The sequence below is a fragment of the Limanda limanda genome, chromosome 4 (assembly GCF_963576545.1).
Source record: "Limanda limanda chromosome 4, fLimLim1.1, whole genome shotgun sequence".
Lineage (NCBI taxonomy): Eukaryota > Metazoa > Chordata > Actinopteri > Pleuronectiformes > Pleuronectidae > Limanda > Limanda limanda.
This window is the reverse complement of record NC_083639.1, coordinates 2,530,146-2,550,004: the sequence shown is the minus strand read 5'-3', so window position 1 is coordinate 2,550,004 and position 19,859 is coordinate 2,530,146. Positions and strand designations below refer to the sequence as shown.

At 41.9% G+C, this 19,859-nt stretch overlaps 4 protein-coding genes across 5 annotated transcripts in view; 2 read left to right on the top strand and 2 right to left on the bottom strand.

The window, feature by feature from the left end:
* Window positions 1-19,859, top strand: part of smarcd1 (SWI/SNF related, matrix associated, actin dependent regulator of chromatin, subfamily d, member 1) — a 320,795-nt gene that overhangs the window by 45,615 nt on the left and 255,321 nt on the right. The gene's annotated exons all lie outside the window — the stretch shown is intronic.
* On the bottom strand, window positions 2-1,740 carry LOC132999916 (cytochrome c oxidase assembly protein COX14 homolog). The gene is made up of 2 exons (XM_061069719.1): window positions 1,622-1,740; window positions 2-469 (listed from the first exon to the last, which is right to left on the bottom strand). The coding sequence occupies exon 2, from the start codon at window positions 457-459 to the stop codon at window positions 283-285; it is 177 nt and encodes a 58-aa protein (XP_060925702.1). The 5' UTR covers window positions 460-469; window positions 1,622-1,740; the 3' UTR covers window positions 2-282.
* LOC133000535 (pre-miRNA 5'-monophosphate methyltransferase) lies at window positions 2,144-3,783 on the top strand. The gene is made up of 2 exons (XM_061070481.1): window positions 2,144-2,345; window positions 3,030-3,783. The coding sequence occupies exons 1-2, from the start codon at window positions 2,145-2,147 to the stop codon at window positions 3,585-3,587; spliced, it is 759 nt and encodes a 252-aa protein (XP_060926464.1). The 5' UTR covers window position 2,144; the 3' UTR covers window positions 3,588-3,783.
* On the bottom strand, window positions 6,699-19,831 carry ppp4r1l (protein phosphatase 4, regulatory subunit 1-like). 2 transcript variants are annotated; one of them, XM_061070495.1, is made up of 20 exons: window positions 19,586-19,831; window positions 17,488-17,532; window positions 16,799-16,937; window positions 15,814-15,920; window positions 15,483-15,625; window positions 15,208-15,354; window positions 14,525-14,632; window positions 13,567-13,632; window positions 13,178-13,336; window positions 12,407-12,531; window positions 11,419-11,900; window positions 10,784-11,328; window positions 10,208-10,294; window positions 9,870-10,055; window positions 9,596-9,757; window positions 9,297-9,397; window positions 8,880-9,000; window positions 8,247-8,381; window positions 7,660-7,801; window positions 6,699-6,949 (listed from the first exon to the last, which is right to left on the bottom strand). In XM_061070495.1, the coding sequence occupies exons 1-20, from the start codon at window positions 19,590-19,592 to the stop codon at window positions 6,804-6,806; spliced, it is 3,153 nt and encodes a 1,050-aa protein (XP_060926478.1). In that variant the 5' UTR covers window positions 19,593-19,831; the 3' UTR covers window positions 6,699-6,803. The 2 variants fall into 2 exon arrangements, with proteins under 2 accessions (XP_060926478.1, XP_060926476.1); XM_061070493.1 differs by having other exon boundaries at window positions 11,419-11,939; window positions 19,586-19,830.

Sequence of the window (19,859 nt, the reverse complement as noted above, 5' to 3'; positions counted from 1 at the left end):
GTTTGGTTAAAGGCATTTAATTTAATACAATACAAACGATTACAGCCATCTTCACCTCTGACACGCTCATAACAAGGATGTTAATGTTGTTGATTCATTTTCAGGGTGAAGTTTTCATTAACAAATCATCCTTCTTGCGAGGACACAGTAACCTCACATGTAAATCGGCAAACATCACGATAAGAATAATCATCTTTGTGATTTTAGTGATGGACAAATAAAGAGGAGGAATGGGGGGGAAATGTCCACATGTGTGCAAAGAGGAGATCAGTCCGTCTGACATCAGTCTTTGAGGATTTCAGGATCCTGGTTTTCTGCTGCCAGTTTCAGCTGGTTCTGCTTCTGCACGAAGCGGTACCCTCGCATGACACACATGTATCCTCCGTACATCGTTAGCAGCATCATGGAGCCGGTGAAGGCCCGATAGCCCAGGTCCGCCAGACGCTTCCCAGTAACCATGGTGAGGAACCTGAAGGGACCAGGAACGTGATGTCAGAGCAGCAAAGACACAAGTCGTTTTACCCAAGTTATTTATTGTTGGCTGATTTAAAAAGCTGGGATTTTATAGCACCATTTATAATGTGTTCACTGTGTTAAGTTGTATTAAACAAAATACTATTGTTACAAAATGTTACTGTTATTTGATTTTCCACCATCTTATAAACATAAAGATATATATACAAACCAGCATACTGCATTCTGTCCACATCACTAATACTGGACTCATAATAAATGATGTACTTTTTGTTTTGGTAATTGCATTTCATACTGATCTGTCCTTTTTTAAGGGAAATAGTATTTAACACTTTAAGTGTATATAATAGTTAATATTTTACAGATAGTTGTTTTAGATAAAACAAATAAAAGCTGATAAAACTTGATATCACTGTTAGAGATTAACCAACAAGTAAAGCACAAGGTAAAGCCAGGTCCACTTCAACTACAGCCTCCAACTACTTCTTACATATATGTACATTGTATCAGTAATTATAAAAAAGGTAACTTATATTAAACAATAAGTCAATTTTAAGTAAATTATATCAAACATTAATCCTGGACCTTAAAGTACTTTAATTTAGCTGCCTTACAATAAGTGACCATGAAGTAACCATGAGGGTACAAACCCAGAACAAGAATCAAGATTTATTTCTTCAATAAAGTACTTGAGAACATTGATGTAGTAAATCGTGTGTAATTGAGAGTATGACAGTATTATGATAGAAATCTAATTGATTCTGTAAAGTATTATAAAACAATGCAAAAAAGCAAAACTCTACATGTAAGATTAAAACAGTAAATAACAACAACTCTCCCAGGAACAGGGAAATGTGAGTGAATGAAAGTACTGTGATTAACTTTTAGTTTTAAACCTGTGTGGCTTTAACTTCCTCTTCCTGTTATATTCTCTGTCTGCCAATCAACGACATAGACTTTAATATCATCTGTAGTTGAGCTCGTTCGTGTTTTAGTGAAGTGTTATTAGCATTTAACGAGTATCTCTCCATGTTAGCATCCGTCGCTCAACTTGATCACTTCTCACATTGTTTCATCGACTTCCGACAACTCCACGTGTTTGTCACATCTTCTACCAGAACACGAGCATGTGAATTAAGGTCCTTACCTTTTATTCCGAAGCTGAAATCAAACGCAGGTGGTCGCTGTCTGTCTCAATGTCAGCGTGAGGAATTAGCACTGGAGCTAACCTTCGCTTTCGTAAGCTACGGAATCCTAGAGGGAACTTTTCTCTCCAGCTCACAAACCTGCGAGGAAAGCTGCAGAGCGTCATCTACCGACCCGGAGAATATTACATGTCGTGCCTTTGTAGCAGGTCTTCACATCAGAAACTGTATAGATTCTGTAATAAGATTAATTATAAATTAATACATCAAGAAATATGTGGATAAATTAATGAATCAATTAATAAAGGTAGACATATGTGAATTATATATTATGTACTTATTTATCTTTTCATTTATTTACGCATTTAATCTTGAATTAATGAAAACAAAATTGTATTTATATAAAATAACCTTTAAATGTCTCCATGAACTTTGTCGATGTTTAACTGTTATTTTCATATCACCACAGGTCGACTGCTGTCCTGGTTTCCACCCGGACGCATTTCAGAGACGCACGTGTTTACGATGGCAACATGTCGGACAGAGAACGAGTCGGTGGATGAATCGAAGGATCCCGGAGCTGCTCCTCGTGGAAACTTCATCAACTATTACACCTTCAACCCTCCGGAGAACCGACTGGGTCTGATCCCAGCTTCACTGCTGCGGGACTTAGGTCTCAGCGGCGGGGGGAAGACTCTGCTGCTGGACGTGGGCTGTAACTCAGGGGTGAGAGAGTTGGGTTTACTTGGGTTTTAACAATATACTGTATATACAAAGATAACTTACATTACAGCAATAATAAAATTAAAAAATATATATATCACTTCTCCTTCTGTATGCACATTGTTGTCTTTTCATTCACACTGTAATCCTCTATAACATGTGTCTACTTTAGGAATAACTCTAATATCTAGAATAAAATGTGAGATCATATAAATTTGAGGTTTATCTGTAAAGATATGAAAAGACAGAGGCTGAGATATCCTGACACCATAACCTTAGATCCTACATTTCCCACAATGCTCTGATAATCTTTCCTTATAGTTTAACGCCAAGTTGGAAACAATTGAGGCAGAATACATTTAAAAAAGACTACAATTCAAATATTGAAATATTAAATAATGTGACTTTTGACACTACAGTTAAAAAATCTAAGCCTAAAAGTGTAAAATAAAAAGATAGTTAAAACAATTGCAACTGTAAAGATGAAAGGATTGAGATCAAATGTTTTAAATGTTCAAATGGTAAATCTGGACTTAATTCAAGGTTGTGCTGTATTTTGTTCTACAAGACAGTTCTAATAGCAGCACACCTCACAATAAATACAAACAAGTTAATGTATCAAATGGTTGTATTGCTCCTTTTAATTAGCACTAACAGCTTTGCACTCTGTCCCTGTGTGAATGCCAGGACCTGAGCGTAGCCTTCTATAACCATGTGGTGCAGCCGCCCGTGTGTGGAGAAGAGCCTGAGGGGAGAGAAGTTCATCTCCTGGGATTCGACCTGGACGAGGCTCTGATCCAGCGAGCGCAGGACGCCAACCCGCTGCCCAGCAACGTCTCCTTCATCCCTCTGGACATCACCACAGACACGGAGACGCTGCAGGCCTACCTCAGTGGACACGGCTGCTCCCTCTTCCACCTGAGTCTGTGCCTGGCTGTCACCATGTGGGTCCATCTGAACCACGGAGACTCCGGCCTGCTGCAGCTCCTCTCTCACCTGGCCTCCATCAGCCAGCACCTCCTGCTGGAGGCCCAGCCCTGGAAGTGCTACCGCTCAGCCGCCCGGCGCCTGAGGAAGCTGGGCCGCTCGGACTTTGACAGCTTCAAGACCCTGAAGATCCACGGGGACATAGCGAAACATGTCCGGGAGCACCTGGAGAAACACTGCGGCATGGAGCTCATCCAGAGCTTCGGCAGCACAGTGTGGGACAGAAAACTGCTGCTGTTCAGACGGACGAGAAGCTGAGGGAGAGAATCAGGTTTTCATCTGCTGCTCAGGAGCTGCAGGGAGACGATAAGACAGAACCAAAGAGACAAATGTGAGAAAACTGTTTCTGAGCATCAATTTATCACAAAATAACTGGATCCAACTTCAAAAACAGGGATATTTGTATTTATCTTTGTTTTCTACTTTTGTATAAATAAACAGACTGAAGACATTACCTTGGGACCTGGTGATTGATATTTTTTTTTGCCATTAAGTTGCATTTTACCCAACCGTTAATCTATGAACTGACAAGTATGGTACTTTGATCTACTCGGAAAATTAGGGACTGACACTTACAATTATTTTCCACTGAAGATGACTGCTCTATTACTCTATACATCAGAAAGCAGTGAAAAATGTCCAAAAAGAATTTCGACTGAGGTGACATATTCCCTGTCGGTTGCCCTGACATCAAACAGAAACAGAAAATCAGACCATTCTCACACTGGAAAAGCTGAATCCAGAGAAATAAAACCTCAGACCTCAGAAATAAAATCACTTTAATAAGGCAGGATAATAGAAAAGATGTGTAAATATACATTTGTTAATTTCTTAAATCATTCATTTAAGAACCCCAACACTTGTTTGTGCCTCAACCCTGAAGTTTCATAAAATTAGATGTTAAAATCACTTTCTAACTAGTCATAGCAACACAACACTGATTGAAAGTTCATGATTCTGACCACTAGTGTCTTATTTCCTTGGTTGAAGCACCTGAAATGATACAAAGACACAGCTACAGCAGAATGTGTGTGTGGGGATCTATTGGAGGGGAGCTGCTGTTAATGGGTGTGACTGAGTTGTGTCTGACTCAGTAAGGTGCTTGATGAGCAGGCGTGGGATAGCTGCTCAAAGAGAAGCAGAAGTTGAGCGTGTCTCCTCATCACCATCTTAATTGAATAGGAAAGTATTCTATTAGGCCGACCCTTTACCTGAAGTTCAAACACTCCTGTAACCCTAAGATCTAACACGACAACTGTTCACTTCATGAAAGTCCAACCAGCACCAGGATGATTAAATGATACAAATGTATTTTTCAATAAAGCATCTTGTCTTTATCCACACTGACCAATACAGAGTAATCAGAGCTGATCGTCACAGGCAATTTTGCAAAAGTAAAACACAACATCAATCAAATTTTCATAATTTTAATTACAGAATACTAAAAATAACATTACATAAAATGTCTTTTTAAAAGAAACCATTGAATATTACAAAGGTTGTAAATTTTGTAAAGTTAGGATATAAAATCTTTGAACAGTGGTGCATAATTGAAAAGAAAAATAATTTTCATAAAATGTATATATTAACTGTTCTACTACATAAAAATGAGATGGACACAAATTGCAGACAGTTGAGATGAGTAGACACCGCCATTACTGCAGTGATCTCTCCTTTTGAAGGAAGAAAAGACTTGAGATGCACAGCACACACCACAATCAGCTTAAGTTCTCAAGTTATGTCTATGTTCAAAAAACAAAAATAAGGGGAGAGGTTGGTGTCATCATTTACAACAGAGGAAAACAAACAGGCTCAAGAGACTTAAAAAAAAGTGACTTGGTGACTGCTCCCAATATTCACACATCTCGAATGGGGTTAAAAACCCGACTACACTGGCCTTGGTTCCATAAACACATACCGTTTTCCACAGGTTTAAGCTGTACAAAGAGTAGCAGGATGAGAAACCTCATCCGTTAAATCATTTCACCAAGACAGGGAAATCCTGACCAGTTGTCTTTCAGTCCGTTAACACAGCCGTTCCTATATTCCTACTGTACAACTGTCCGGTCAGATCCACTGAAAGCTACCATGGTCACATATTCATATCAGGAGGTCAACCTTTAAAGAATTGGAATAGACTATACACAAAAAGGGTCGGGGGGGTGAGGGAGGGTGGGCATGCATGCATAATCCAACAGTGTGCTTGCTTTTCTTCCTCTTCTCTGAACTTGACGTCACCATGCGGCTACATCACCGTGAGCCCTTGTTTAGATGTTTTAGTCGACGCCACAGATTCACTCAAAAGGAAAAATCACCAGTCGATGCGTCCGTTCCATCCACAGCAGTCTCTCTCATCACGTGTGACACACTGGCCAGTCGTGTCCAAAACGAGGTATTTCACGCGTCTCCTGCCATTCGAGACGTGTCATGTCACATTTTTGGTAAACAGACACAGATTTTTTTTTTTGGGGGGGGGGGTAAACAGTTCCTTAAGGTGGTGTTTTTAAAATGTCCGAGATATGGTTTTAATCAAGGGTTACGCTGAGTGGCAGAATCACTGTTCCTTCTATGCAGTAGTAGTGGTTTCAGTGGCCCGTGCAGACCAGGTGGAGAAACGCAGACGAGAGACAAATTAAAATGAAAAGAACAAGAGGTGGTAGGAGGGAAACAGACAATAACCCAGAGGACATCTCACAAGACGAACGACGTCTCAGACAAGAGGCATGTTGGAGGAAATGAGGTGAGAGACACCAGCAGAGCTACGTGGTTTGGCTGGTCTGTTGCTCAGACAGCTGTAGTTTCTTTCACCAGGGATCCAGGAGCTGCTGCTCATCATGTAAGCTAATAATGCTGTTTAGGTTCAGATGAGTCCCCCTGAGTTAGTGCACACATCAGAGTCCGGCAGGCCTCGCCCGCTTGTTCATTAAGAAAATCCACAAGAAGAAGCAACAAGGAATAATAAAATCAATTCTGCAATTTCATGATTAAGCTTACAGTTAGCTTTGGAGAGAAGGAGCCCGTTTGTAGTTCTACAAATCTGTGACCGGGGAAGGACTGAGTCAGTGTTGTTAGTGTGGAGGGTGAGAAAAGGTTCAGATGAAAATACGGCGGCTCCTGCAAAGCGATGCAGCCGATCTGTGAGTCCTGCTCATTTCCTGAAAACACTGAGAAGTTTGCGGTTTGTGTTGTGAACATAATGTGTGCTATGTAGTGCCCAACCAGAGACTGGGGTTGTGTTTGTTTGAGCGTGCTCACACTTAAAATCTGAACATCTGACTTGATTCTCAAGTGGTCGTTGGTGCAGGTCTGCCCAGCAGGCGAGTGGTCGGGGGATCGGGGGGGGGGGGGGGGGGGTGGGGGGGGGTCTGGTCGGGTGCTGGTGTTGCAGGTCGCGCTGACTGTGCGTCAGTCAGACAGACAGGTAGGTAGACAGGCAGGTGGGCTGTAACAGGAGTCGGGGGGGGAGGGCTGAGGTTAAATCAAAGGGGCTGTGTCCATCAAGCCTTTGTTGGGGTCCAGGCTGGAGGAGAAGCGGACGTCCCGGTCCTTGTCAGACTGCAGCGCCATCACTGTCTCTTCCAGCTCATCAGAGTAGGCACAGCCCGGCTCCTTGAAATAAGCTGTAGACCCAGAACAAAACAAAACTCCTTTAGTCAAAATCTACCAGCTAAAACGTGTGAAAGAAAAGAAACAGAATGAGGAATACGTTTGCTTATGTGTATATATAAAGCCCCCCTTTTCACCAAAAAACACACAAACACCAACTAACATCTGGCTTTTAACTGGAATGAAAATGGATTTAATCTGCGTTCACTCCGGTTTCGCATGACTCCGCAGTAGAAACAGGTTTTTATCTGCTCCGATCAGTGATGATGAAAACATCCGGGTGAAACCACTAATTTCTCCTGTATTTTGTCAGTCCAGGCGCTCATGCTGAACCACTTTCTGCACATCGTTATGACGTGCACTGAACTTCCCGGCAGTTGACACAAAAATAGCACGAACATTTCCTCGTTTTTTTTTTTTTAATTAACGTGCAACTGTGATTTTTTTCTTCATATTATGAAAGGTACAAGGCTGGCAAGACAATGAGATGAAAGAGCTTCTCTGGCACATTCATGACGTTGGACAGGAATCACCAGGGGAAAGAAAGACAAAGGCAAGCTCCTACACAGGCAATGGGAAAGGATCCTTGAATTAACTGAACCTAGGATGTTGTGTAGAACTGACCAGTTGGGAGTTTTACAGTGAATTATGGTCCAGTAATTTTATCAGCGCATTTTCAAAATCGTAACTATTCCTTAGAGTTACAGGATTAATTTGCACCAACCTTTCTCCATGACGCTCTGTCGTAGAGCCTTGGCCACAAGTACACGGACGTTAGCAACTGGGTCTGATGAGAGGCTGAGGAGGCTGGGCAGGAGGTGCTGGCTGAACTGCTCCATGGGCATACAGTCCTCCTCCACTATAGCCTAAAAGACAAGGACACATACAAGAGAGTTATTCAAACAGGCTGGTAACAGAGCTCATTTCAGAAAATACAAAAGCCATCTCATCAGAGAGAGAAGTTGACAAACAGGCTTGCGGACAAAGAGTTTTTTTCCACTGTGGCTTCAACATAACACAAAGCTGGACTCATCGACAAGATGACAGATAAGAACGTGACTAATGATGATCACTACATAACAAGAGAGCTGGTGTTTAAAGTTTGTATAAAGTATCAATCAGAAAAGTGTGTTTTAGTGAGAAATCCAGAAGGAAATAGTATTACAATATTCCTGAAACCATACATAAGATAAAAAGTAATATTTATTTTCTCATTTCATTTCTATTTGCCAACAATCAGAGAAGCACTCAAAGAAGAGACACGGAAGCTGCTAATCCACCATGTGGTGCAAAGACGTGAGACACACACACCTGGCAGATGAAGGCAAAGGCCTGCCTCCCGACCCACTTGGGACAGTGGCAGAACCTGACAGTGAGCTCGTTGATGAAGTTCATGCCCAGATCATCGGCACCACTTGCATACAGCTTCTGGAGGATCTCTACAACCTGAAGACACAGAAGGAACAGTTCAAAATCTATCTCTTAACCAATTAAAGTGGATATAACTTCTATTAATCTACATGAAAAACAGCTAATTCTCAATGAAAGTTGTTAAAAATGTGCATTAAGTTTAAAATCAGACACTTGACTTGTGGATTGAGTCAGTCAAGGTAGTTGTAGAGACTAAACTGAAAGCTGCAAAGACTGAAAACTTCACACAGTCCCATGTGTTTCAAAGAATAGTTTTAAGATTTTAAGAAATATACTCTTTTTGAATATCTGTGCAACAAATTTGAAACAGATTTGAAACTATGAAGCCAAGCTAGGACGATCAAATACAACCATCCGTCAGGACATTACTTTATCCCATAACATCATCCATCTGTGTGACTCATTTCCCTTTGGTCTTGACCCAACCATGTATTACAACAGGCATGTTTCCCCCCAAACCAGATGTTCCCTACAGCAGCAGAGAGAGAGAGAGAGAGAAAAAAAACAACATACCAGTTTGTATGAGATCCACCTGACCTCCGAGACTTTGTCAGAGCAGAGTGTGAGTGCTATCTGTCTGAGGTAGTCATACACATCGTAGTGGCTGTACAACTCTATGATCATGATCAGCTGCCTGGAAGGAGACAGGGACACACGGTCAGCAAACACAAGGGTTATAAAAATATACAGGGGAGTAAAATAACCAAAAGAGTTTGTTGGGATAGAACTTAGTAAATAAACAGCTGAATAGATACCAGTAGTAAACTGACTGAAGAATTCAATCTAGCCAATATACAATGTGACAAGAATACAGGCCTGGCATTCTGTCAATCAGACCTGATTAGAAAACAGTCTGGATAAGAGTCTGCTCCAAATGTAAATAATTGTTTCCTAAATCCTTCCTGAGTGGAAGAGGAACAGGAGACGTACTCTGCCAGCTCGTAGCGGAACCTCCAGTTGCGGCTGTTGTCCGTCACCATGAACTCCTGCAGCTGGTACAGATATTCTCTCCTCTTATCTGCGTGCAGCAGCTGAAACAAGGAGATGCACATTAGTTATATTTCATAACAGGTTCAAAGTCACTTTTGTAATCATGTTGCAACATTTTCTTGCCCTGTGCTTTCTAATCTTGAGATGAGTTTGAAAAAAAGCCGACTGAACTTACTAACGTTAGTCTGAGTAAGTATTGTCCCACTTCGACCAGCAGGAGATGAATCTATTAATCTTACCTTGAGGAAGTCATACAGATGTTTGAGCACGCCAATGCGGACCTCGTCCAGGTCTTTGAGGAAACCGTTGAAGATGGGAACCAGATCGGCTGCCGTCAGCTGGTCTCCCAGGATAACTGCCAGCTCATGGATGGAGAACGCCAGCGTACGCCGCACCTTCCACTAGGAGCAGGAGAGAAACACAAAAGTGACAGGTTTATTTGGAGCAATTGTTCTGACATTAAATGTGTCATTATTGCAAACGTACACCATGGTTTCCCATTACTCTGCTCACCTGCACATCAGTAGCCAGGGTTTCATACGTGTCCTTGAGGCAATGCCAGTTCTGTCGTCCCAGAGTGAGAGCGACCCCCGGCAGGCTGAAGGCACAGTGTTTGGCTATTTCCGTATCCACCGTCTGGGCCCGGGCCGGGTCCGTCATAGAGAGGTACTGATCCAGCAGCTGCTGCGGGATAACATTCTGCAGACACAGCGGGAGAATAATTATTTAAACAAAGAGGAACGAGGATGCACAGGGAGAAGGCGTTTAATAATACATGTCTCAGCAAATCAGTACCAACAGTAAGGAGCAGATCAATATCTACAGGATGAGTGAGAGTGGTGCTGACTGACCTGGAGCTTAGGCTTGTCCTCCATCCCTGGGCTGTGAGCCAGGTCTTCCTTTCCCTCCTCTTCCACACTCTCTATCAGTTCAGACTCCTGAGAAAATAAATATTCACAAACAAAACCATTAGAGACAAAACAAGCGAAGTACCAATAAAAGACATTGACCTACTGTCCCTGAACTAAAGCTGCAGTTATAGTTGTGTGTAAAGGCGGTTGAAGAAATAAAAAGAAGCTTGTTGAAGAGATGTTTTTCTATCTCACTTATAGAAACAATCTTTGGATTCGCTACGAGACAATAAGGGTCAGTTAACCATCCTGAGTCAGGGCAGTCCTGTGAACTGTGGTGGATGCAAACAAAGACTGTAGTGATTCACTCTGCAGTTTATGGGACTGTTGTTACTCAAAGGACCTCACACTGTAGGTATCTTCTATGTACCATTTGAAATTAAAATGCACTTTTTGTGGATGTTGTTGTAACTGACTTCTGTTATCCATGTAGTTACTCAGTACATCTGCCACATTCAGCCATATAATAAACTAAAAGTTGTCTGAAACGCCGCGATAATGTGAATAGCCTCATACTGGAATAGGTGAGTTAGGTGAAGAGTCGTCCTGATCCTCCTCCTGGTCCTCTTCCTGGTCCTCTTCCTGGTCCTCTTCCTGGTCCTCTTCCTGGTCTTCCTCCTGGTCCTCTTCCTGGTCTTCCTCCTGGTCCTCCTCCTGGTCCTCCTCCTCCTCCTCCTCCTCCTGAGGCTCCGTCTGCGTCTCTTCGTCACCTTGCGCCTGGACGGGGCTCGACTCTGAAGCTGGAAGAGTTTCCATCGTCTGCATCTCTTCTGTGTGGCTCTCCACACTGTCTGACTGAACCTCCACAGATATGCTCTCCTCAGACGGGCTCTCCTCAGACGGGCTCTCTGTGCCGCTCTCAGGCTGCACCTCTGACTGCGGTTCAGTCGGGCTGTCGTCTGCTGGACTGTCGTCTGCTGGACTGTCGTCTGCTGGACAGTCGTCTGCTGGACAGTCGTCTGCTGGACAGTCGTCTGCTGGACAGTCGTCTGCTGGACAGTCGTCTTCTGGACTGTCCAGCTGGGCGGCCTTCAAAGCTGCCGACAAAACCTGTACTTGAGCTAGAGGAAAATAAGATATGCAAAATGTTATCCATATGCCAACAGATGTTCAGAAGTAGTTCACAAATACTCTGTGCTCTGTCTGCTCACCTTGTACATCAGGGTCATCCATGTGTGGTTGCAAACAGTCTAAAACCTTTTGGATCTGGTCGCTAGTGGCGTTGCCATGATTGGACTTGGAATCAGGACAATTATCCCCAGGTTCATCCTCATCCCTCTCTTTCTTTTCCTCATTCGGTGTCACGGCCCCTGACTTGCGACAACTCAGCATCTCCAGTTCCCCGCTGATGTCTGGTAAAGGAGACCTCCAGTAGTTGAAAGAATTAAAGTTCTCGTCTGTCTTGTCCATCTCTCTTGTGTTCCTAGCATTGTTTGTTGTCATAGGGCTGCCGTTGCGGTTCGAGACAGTGTGGGTGTAGCGGTCTGGCCTCGCTCCGGGAACTGAACTGTGGTTGTCATCAAAGCTTTGCATATCCTCATTGTCGGCTGTCGACACGTGTTCTGGGGACGGAGTTGCGCGGCCGTCCTGGTTGGGAAGTGTGTGAGCGATGGTTCTTTCTGTGCGGCAGCCGCTGATGTCGGAGCAGTTCAGGGAGTTGAGGGAGCAGTCGCTGAAATTAGAAACACAATTTATAGATACGGCTTGACAAATACTATTTATACAATAGTACTTTTTATGGAGCTTATCTTGTCATAAGCAATTAGTTGTTAATGTTGGGCACAAATTGCGGCAAATGTCAAACTCTACAAAAGTAACATAACTTTTTCTGGCACAAGGCATTAGACTTAAATTAATTTTATTAACTTGTTTCAGCAGATAAACTAAAAAAACATTCTTTAATGATTAAGCCCAGTGATCATGACTCATTGGGCCGATGATGCATTTGTGTTGACACAAACTTGTGTAGCATATTTTATTAGTGCCTGGACAAATACTCAATGAAATTAGAACACAATATTTATCCAACTTTTCCTAAGAGACATAAACATTGAACATGTGCAACGTTATTGTTTGACCGGACTGAAAGAAACACCAGTCTGTTGCTGCAGCAGTGACTGAGGGTCGGGGGGGTCTTACCCTTCCAATGTACACCTGGGTAGCTCTAGCAGGGCACCGTCCTCTCTGAAGTAAAGGCCTGTGCTGGAGGGGTTGGCAAAGGTGGAGATGAAACGTCCCAATGACTGAAAGGCTGCTTGGCGCACCTGGAAGTGGAGCAGGGAGGAATCTCTCAGTTTCACTGTCACTACAAAGATCTGTTTGAAGACTAAACTTTATCTTTATAGCCTCTTTCATACAGGTTAGAGCCTCAACAGTGACTAAGCAGTTAACAAAGCAGAAAGAAATGTAAATAGTAATAGAGTGAAGTAGTTGGGTATTAGTGAACAGTATTTCTGCTCTGGTCCATTGATTACGGAAATATTATACAGATGTGGACACATGCAGTTATCTTTGTACTTCGGTCTTTTTCAAATGTGCAGACTGAAAACGGTGATAAACACTCCAGTTTAAAGGAAATTTTCGATGGAAAGTTTGCAAAATTGCAAGTAAAATCTTGTAACAGTTTGAGACTGTTCTTTTTCTTTATTACTAACATTTCACTTAACAGAAGTGAAACAAATTAAAGAAAAATGAAATGTAGACAAAAAGTTAAGTATGCAGCTGAGACATCAGGAACTAAACGGTGCAAACAGCACTGAGGTAATGAAACTTTCTCGATTCCACAGCCAAGCAACAACAGCAGCACTTTTCATCATAGTGCAGAGGAAGTTACACATGAATGTTCTTGTTGTTTTATGCAACTGTAGGAATTATGATGTTTTGTTTTGTGTGCGTGTATTCGCGTCCTACCCAGCGGGACTGGTCACTGATGAGACTGATGAACAGGGGGGACAGTTTTGACCGTCGCACCTCTGGAGAGGTGGAATTTGAGACCATCATGAAGCACTCGGCACAGGCTTTCCTGATCCCCCACAGACTGTCTGAGCACAGATCGAAGAACTTGGGCATCTACATCAAAAAGAAAAACCAAGTCAGTACAACTCAGCATTAACAATGAGGGTTTGAACTGTAAAAGGGGCGTGACAGCAATCAAACTATCTTTGACGCACTAAATGCAATGCTCTATGTTAAGTATTGACTCAGGAAAAGCTTGACGAACACTAATGTTTAACTTTCATGTTGCATAATGACATAAGTGTAAATATGTGCATTGAGTCTCAAGTGTCTCACGGTCTCACCAGTAGTTTTTCTGTGGCTTCCTGGCCCACAATAGAACAGAACTCGCCAAAATTTGCCGCACAGACCTGTAGATAAACAAAAATAATACAAACATAATAAACACATTGACAAACAATGGAAGAGCCAAATAAACAATATATGATTAATTAATATGAATTAGATTTGATGTCACTAGAAGCTAGCAAAGAGAAGTTCTAGATTCTCAAGAGCACGATACATCCAGCAACAATAATAGGAAAACTTCTTATTTTTTAAAACATCGGGTGGGTTGTTAAATTCCTCCTAACTCGAATCACATACTATCTCAGTGGGATTATTCTACTAGCAGCTGTATGATATGGTTCAGTGACCGTCGCAAAACAACATGAGATGTGTGAAGTTGTGTTCCTGCAATGTCCTGGGGTTGTCTGTATTTTCATTATTTATGAGAGAAACATCCTCCATTCTGGCATCTGGAAAAATCTTTTAACTTTTTAATACAGCAAACTCTATTTACAAAACGCTACGTCTAATCCAAAAAATATTTTATAGCATTTTCTCTGCAAATCGATCTGAATTGGTGTCATCTGTGTAAAGTTGTTTTCAGTGCTGAATAATGTGGTGGGAAAAAATTACACATTTATATAGAGCTGAACATTATTCACCACATTTGACCACCTTTGCAGATCCTAAAAAACGATCCTCCAACTGGCACCAGATAGATCACAGAATTAACATTCCTCAGAAAACAACAGTGTAGTGTGGGCTAACTTGATGCACAAAACCGAATTAAGCCAAACTCTCTCTCTTATTGAATTTATCCTCATGGAACACCCAAAACACGGTTCAACTCCAGCTCGAACAAGTTGACCCATGTTACTACAGGTTAAAAACAGAGTACCATAAAGTAATTTCAGACTGGTACAACCTATATCCTGTATGAGTTGGAGGATATACGTGTGGTGTGGGGGTTGTTACCTTGCGGACTTGGAAGAGTCTGGCATCACTGCACAGGTCACAGAAACGTGGCAGTAGCAGATGCTCCACTGTGTCTTTGCTCAACATGGTGACAACTTTACACATGATCTGTAAGAGGGGAGATATGGGGAGCAGTTAGTGCCATCACAACTCATCCTGCGCTTCATTGTTCCACTATTCTGCACTGACGACTAAAAACTTGCAGAACATTTGTAGTGAAGTGAAAACCGCCACAGAGAGAGAAACCATCAGGGTGTATTAGGGGTAGAGAGGAAGTGTGTGTGAATTGTATGGGATGTGGGAGGCAGGGGGGTGCTTCAGGAGGCTAAATCTGATCTAGACTGAGTGGAGTGAAAAGCGAACACCCAAGTATAAATAAGAGAGGAAATAAACAACCAATTTCAATTGTGCATTAAAATTAAGGATTGTTTATACTGTGACAGTTTAATAACATTACAAATTAAAACTTATATATTTCAAAAACAATCTCTCCAGGCATCAGTCATGCTCCATTTACTTAATAAGATACAGGCACTGACAGATCACCATGAAGCTATAAAATAAACTCACTGTCTCTCCCTGGCAGCATGGGACTCGCACCTAAACTATAGCCGTTTTTATTATAAAAGTATTTATCCCACAATAATGACACTTAAAAATATATGAATTATGGAAAGTCTTACAGCAACAGCCTCTATTTTGTAGTCATCGTCGCTGCTGGGTTCTGTGAGGTCGATCAGAACTGGACATACTTTGGTCTCCATGTCAGCTTTAGAGATGAGGCCCTGCTCCAGTAGAACGAGCAGGGCTGCCTGGCTCGTCTTCCGCACCTTGAAAGATGGAAGCAAGGTTAAAATCAGTTTTAAAATAACAATAATAAATCTGATTGTTTAAAAACATTTAATACGTTTAAACTTAATTGTTCATTAGAAGTGAATGTTTAAAAAAAAAAACCTACCTGGTTATTTGGATCAGTGAGATACCGGACTACAATTGGTACCAAGTATCTTGAGAAAGCGGCTGGGAAGTTGGGCCGACTCTCGTGTAAAAACATGGCAATGTTTGGAACCTGCTCCATCAGCTCAGCTCGCACTGTGGGCTCTGAGGAAACACATCACATTATACAGTTAATGAACAAAGATCAATTACATGTGTTACAGGGTGAAAGGTGTGAAAGATTTAAACATAAAAGATTTTTAATTATGCTTATCGAAACAAAAGAAAGATTGAATTGGAGACTAATATACGGTTGTTCAAGATTTATCAGATGAACAGGAAAATCCATCTACCTCCATCTTCTGACATTCTGGCAACTGTCTCCATGACACTGATAAAGTCATTTTCATTGTCACTGAACTCCCGAAGCACATCAAGCAGGCCGCGAGCCACGATCTGCCTAGAAAGCAACAGGAGCTTCAAGTTAGTAGACCGCCTGCCAATACCTACAAGTGGTGAGTGCGACAGCGTAACACACAGCACTGACAGAGCTGTCAAGTGCCTTACACAGACACACACGTGTACTTGAAAATGACCAGAGGGCTTGAACTCTGCGTAGCCGAGAAAAGCATGACGACTGCAGTTGAACACATTTGTGTGGCGACCACACGGCAATATTTAACATTTGCAGATGAGCTGTGATAATATAAAACCACATAATGAGGATTTTTTTACCAAGTAGAGCATCATATTAATATCCATTCATTTATAAATTAAAATCAAATATTTTATAAACAAGGGCAAATATGTGTTTCCCACACAGTTAGTTATTTCTTCTATTACCCCAATATAAAAAAAATCTCAAAACATATTGATATTTACTTTTAGTCTTCCTAAGAAAATAATTGCGTGTTAAACAGTGTGTAAAACAGTCCACAGCCACATTGAGACAAACACAATCCATTCAGGGCTCTACTTTAAGTCACTTGGCATTCCTGCAGTATAGAGTTAGCACAGGTATGTGATTAGTAACTACACAGGAACGCAGACAGTGGTTCAGATGACTACGAAAGAATATTATAATTACTTGCGACATGTCAATCTCGCGTGTCAATTTCTGATGCGAGTTTTAAGATATAGTATTTTAACGAATTCCATAAATATAAAAAGACAAATAACAAAATGACGCTGCACAACATTACGCTATTTTTCGGTGATCCATCCCCCCCCGGTTAGAGTTGTAGAATCAACTGTTACATTGATCTTGCTCTATAGTCAGTCTGAGAGTGAGTGTTTAGTCTTGTTGCGGGTGTTGTTTGAGCACAGGGCTCCACTTACCTATTGAAAACATTCTCACTGAAGGCATACTTCTCTAGCCTCCCGAGAGGGGTTAGGTTGTCTTGTCCAGCATCGAGGAAGGCTGTAATGCGGATTCCGTCACACTCCGAACCATAGTCATCAAAGTCATCAAATCCGACTGGGAGGGAGGGAGCATGAAGTCATTTAGTAGTCAAATAAGTTGGAACAGGGTCACAAATAAATGTATAATGCCTACAAAAACAAAACACGTATAATAGGGACACTGACAGATGTACCTCATTAATTACAATGCCATGCTGGAGCCACTGACTCAGGCTGAATGTCAGGGCTAAATAACCTCCAACGGGTATATAAAGCAGAATGGCTCAAGTCCAACTGATTATTCCATTAAATCGTCCAACCATAAATACACACTGACTTTGAATTTGGAGCTAAACACTGTTTCATTACCCTGGCTAATTCAGACAACAGGGATTGCTGGTCTGTATAACTGCTAATAATAGCATGGTGTGAAACCTTGAAATGCTGTTGACAGCTTTAGATTTCACAAGGGTGAACGGGGTTGGCCAGAAAGATGACACCTCCATATATACCTCCCCACTGAAGGGAAGAAAGGTCCTCATACAGTATATGCAATAAATTAATCCCTAAATCCAGAGGGTTTTCATGTGGTTTTGAAAGCAAATTAAAATAAACAGAATACTCACAGTCATCCAAACCACAATGGCCATCTTCAAGGTATAAAGATAGACCTGCAAGGAAAATACAATTAGAAGGGTGAAGGGTCCATGGTGGCAAACTTGTCATCAACATACCATAACAGAGTCTCTACACACCACTGTGCCCAATAAATTAAGGAGTTCTGGATTTGCAGGTATACAAGCTGCCATTTACTAAGAATGGACAAAGTCTCCTTCAAGAACACCGGCAATAAATCAGTGCGGTCTTGCTGATTAATCATAGTAAAACAGAAACTCTGTGCTCAGAGTTTTGATGTGAGAAGAATTCAAAACAAGTCAGGTAATATCCGAGTATGTTTTTCCTGGATCCCTAAAAGAAAGAAAACACTTCCGACAAAAAAACAACTGTCGGAACTGCTTTTTATTTTTTAAATTATAATTTTTTCAAGTCAGTTAATTTGAAATAGTCAAGTTCACATCGATGATCCCCTCAGCGAGAAAGATGCTGTATGTCACAAAATGAATGGGACTATCATCATTGGACATTGTGATATGCATAATGTTCAGTGTATTGAAACCTAGCTAAAACAATCCAATACAACAGTCCTGCAATAATTGTCTCCTGCTTGAGGGTTAAAGAGGTCAAACAGTACATTGACTCAATTCACATTTCCACATATTCTGTTTAAAGTCCTTATTTAACTCTGAGACACCTCCAAGCTCAGTTTGTACTTTCCCCCTTTAAAAAACACTTCACGTGAAAACGTATTGCCGACTATTATTTTAAGCTAACTAGCGCTGTAACTCGTGAATATTTCCATAATCCATTACTGTTGTTTTTTGCCTTACTCCTGTTGAGGGTTAAGAACAGAAAACGTCGCACCGTGTGAAGCCCTATGAGACAAATTGTGATTTAACCTAATGTTCGCTATAATAGTGAAAATGTAAACTTCTCATCCACATTTAACTTATCTTCAACTTCAAAAATGTTTTTTTGTCAAACTAACAGTAAAAAAACCTAACAGATATTCAAATAACTATTACATAAAGGAAGAAAACAGCTCCAAATTGAGGTGTTGTGACTAGAATTCAATTCATTGCTTGGAATTCACTTAAAATGATACATTGCTGTAAATAAATTGTCTGTTGAGCAACCAATTGATTAATCGACTTATAATGTCAGATCTAATGTAAATAACGAAAAGTGGGGAAACTAGAAATAGAATGCAGGTAGTGACCCAGAAAAACTCCTGTCCAGCTGGAGGACAACTGTATTTTCAGACGATTAAACGAGTCCAGCAAAAAGGTGATTTTAAACGCCTTTTGACACAATGTTTTTTTGGCTGTATACCGAGACTACACGAAAACTCTCTATCATGTTTTGTGTTCAGTAGCATCCAGTCCGGTAGACACAACAATAGCAAAGTGTGGCAGTCAAAAGAAAAATCAAGAAATAGACCCCAGGGAGAGAAACGTGGTGGGTCGGCTAATGTCTGTGTTTACAGCTGGGCAGGCAAGGGAATGTGTGATCCAAATATAAAACAACTCGCATCTCAATCGGAAACAAACAAAACGTGGTGTTTCGTTGAGTGGAACTTTGTAAGGATGCAATGAGATTAACAACCGGCATCAAAAAGCAGATCCAAGAAGCACAACATGTCCTCTTTGTTGCGCTATAACGCAGGATTTCACCAGCTTAGGGCTGAAAATGACTTTAGCAACTTGGCTAACGTTTAGCTAGGTCACCTCGCTAGCTTGGCTACAACAACAGTTCGATAATAAACACGATTCACTGCGCGTGGTGGTGTCTTACTAATGCAGACAGATGTGATTCGGATACTTAATCACATCTGCTTAGAAGTTAATCACTCAAACGACGCATCGGAGTCACTACTTTCGACAGTAGCTTGGGTTAGCTCGCTGGCTAGCGGTGCTAAGTTTGCTAGCCTAGCTTGTGTCCAGCCCTTTCGCTTGACTTGTTCGCCAGGGAACAGCACAAAGGTGGTGGAGCATGGCGGGGGGCCGCGGCTTGAACCGTCCCCAGTCCCCGGAGAAAGCAACGTGGCTCCCCGGGAGTCAAGCGGGAATGCACGGGAGGGGAAGAGGATTTTAAAAGTACCATTACCTGCCATCTTGAGTCCTGGCTCGGCTCTGTGGGGCCGCCGTCGTCCCGGTGTGGGCTGTCACCGCCGCACAGCTGTCACTCAAACTACTTCCTGAGAGCACTTCCTGGTGCTGGTGTGCAAACCACTCCGCCGCCAAGTGAGCCTCTGGGCCGGGAACACACTCCACAGAGAACCCGCTACGAACACGAGCCCGTGGGCTTTGTGTGCGTCTCACTCACTGTAACACGCACAACAACACACCCGCGCACGCAGACACACACACACATAACCCGA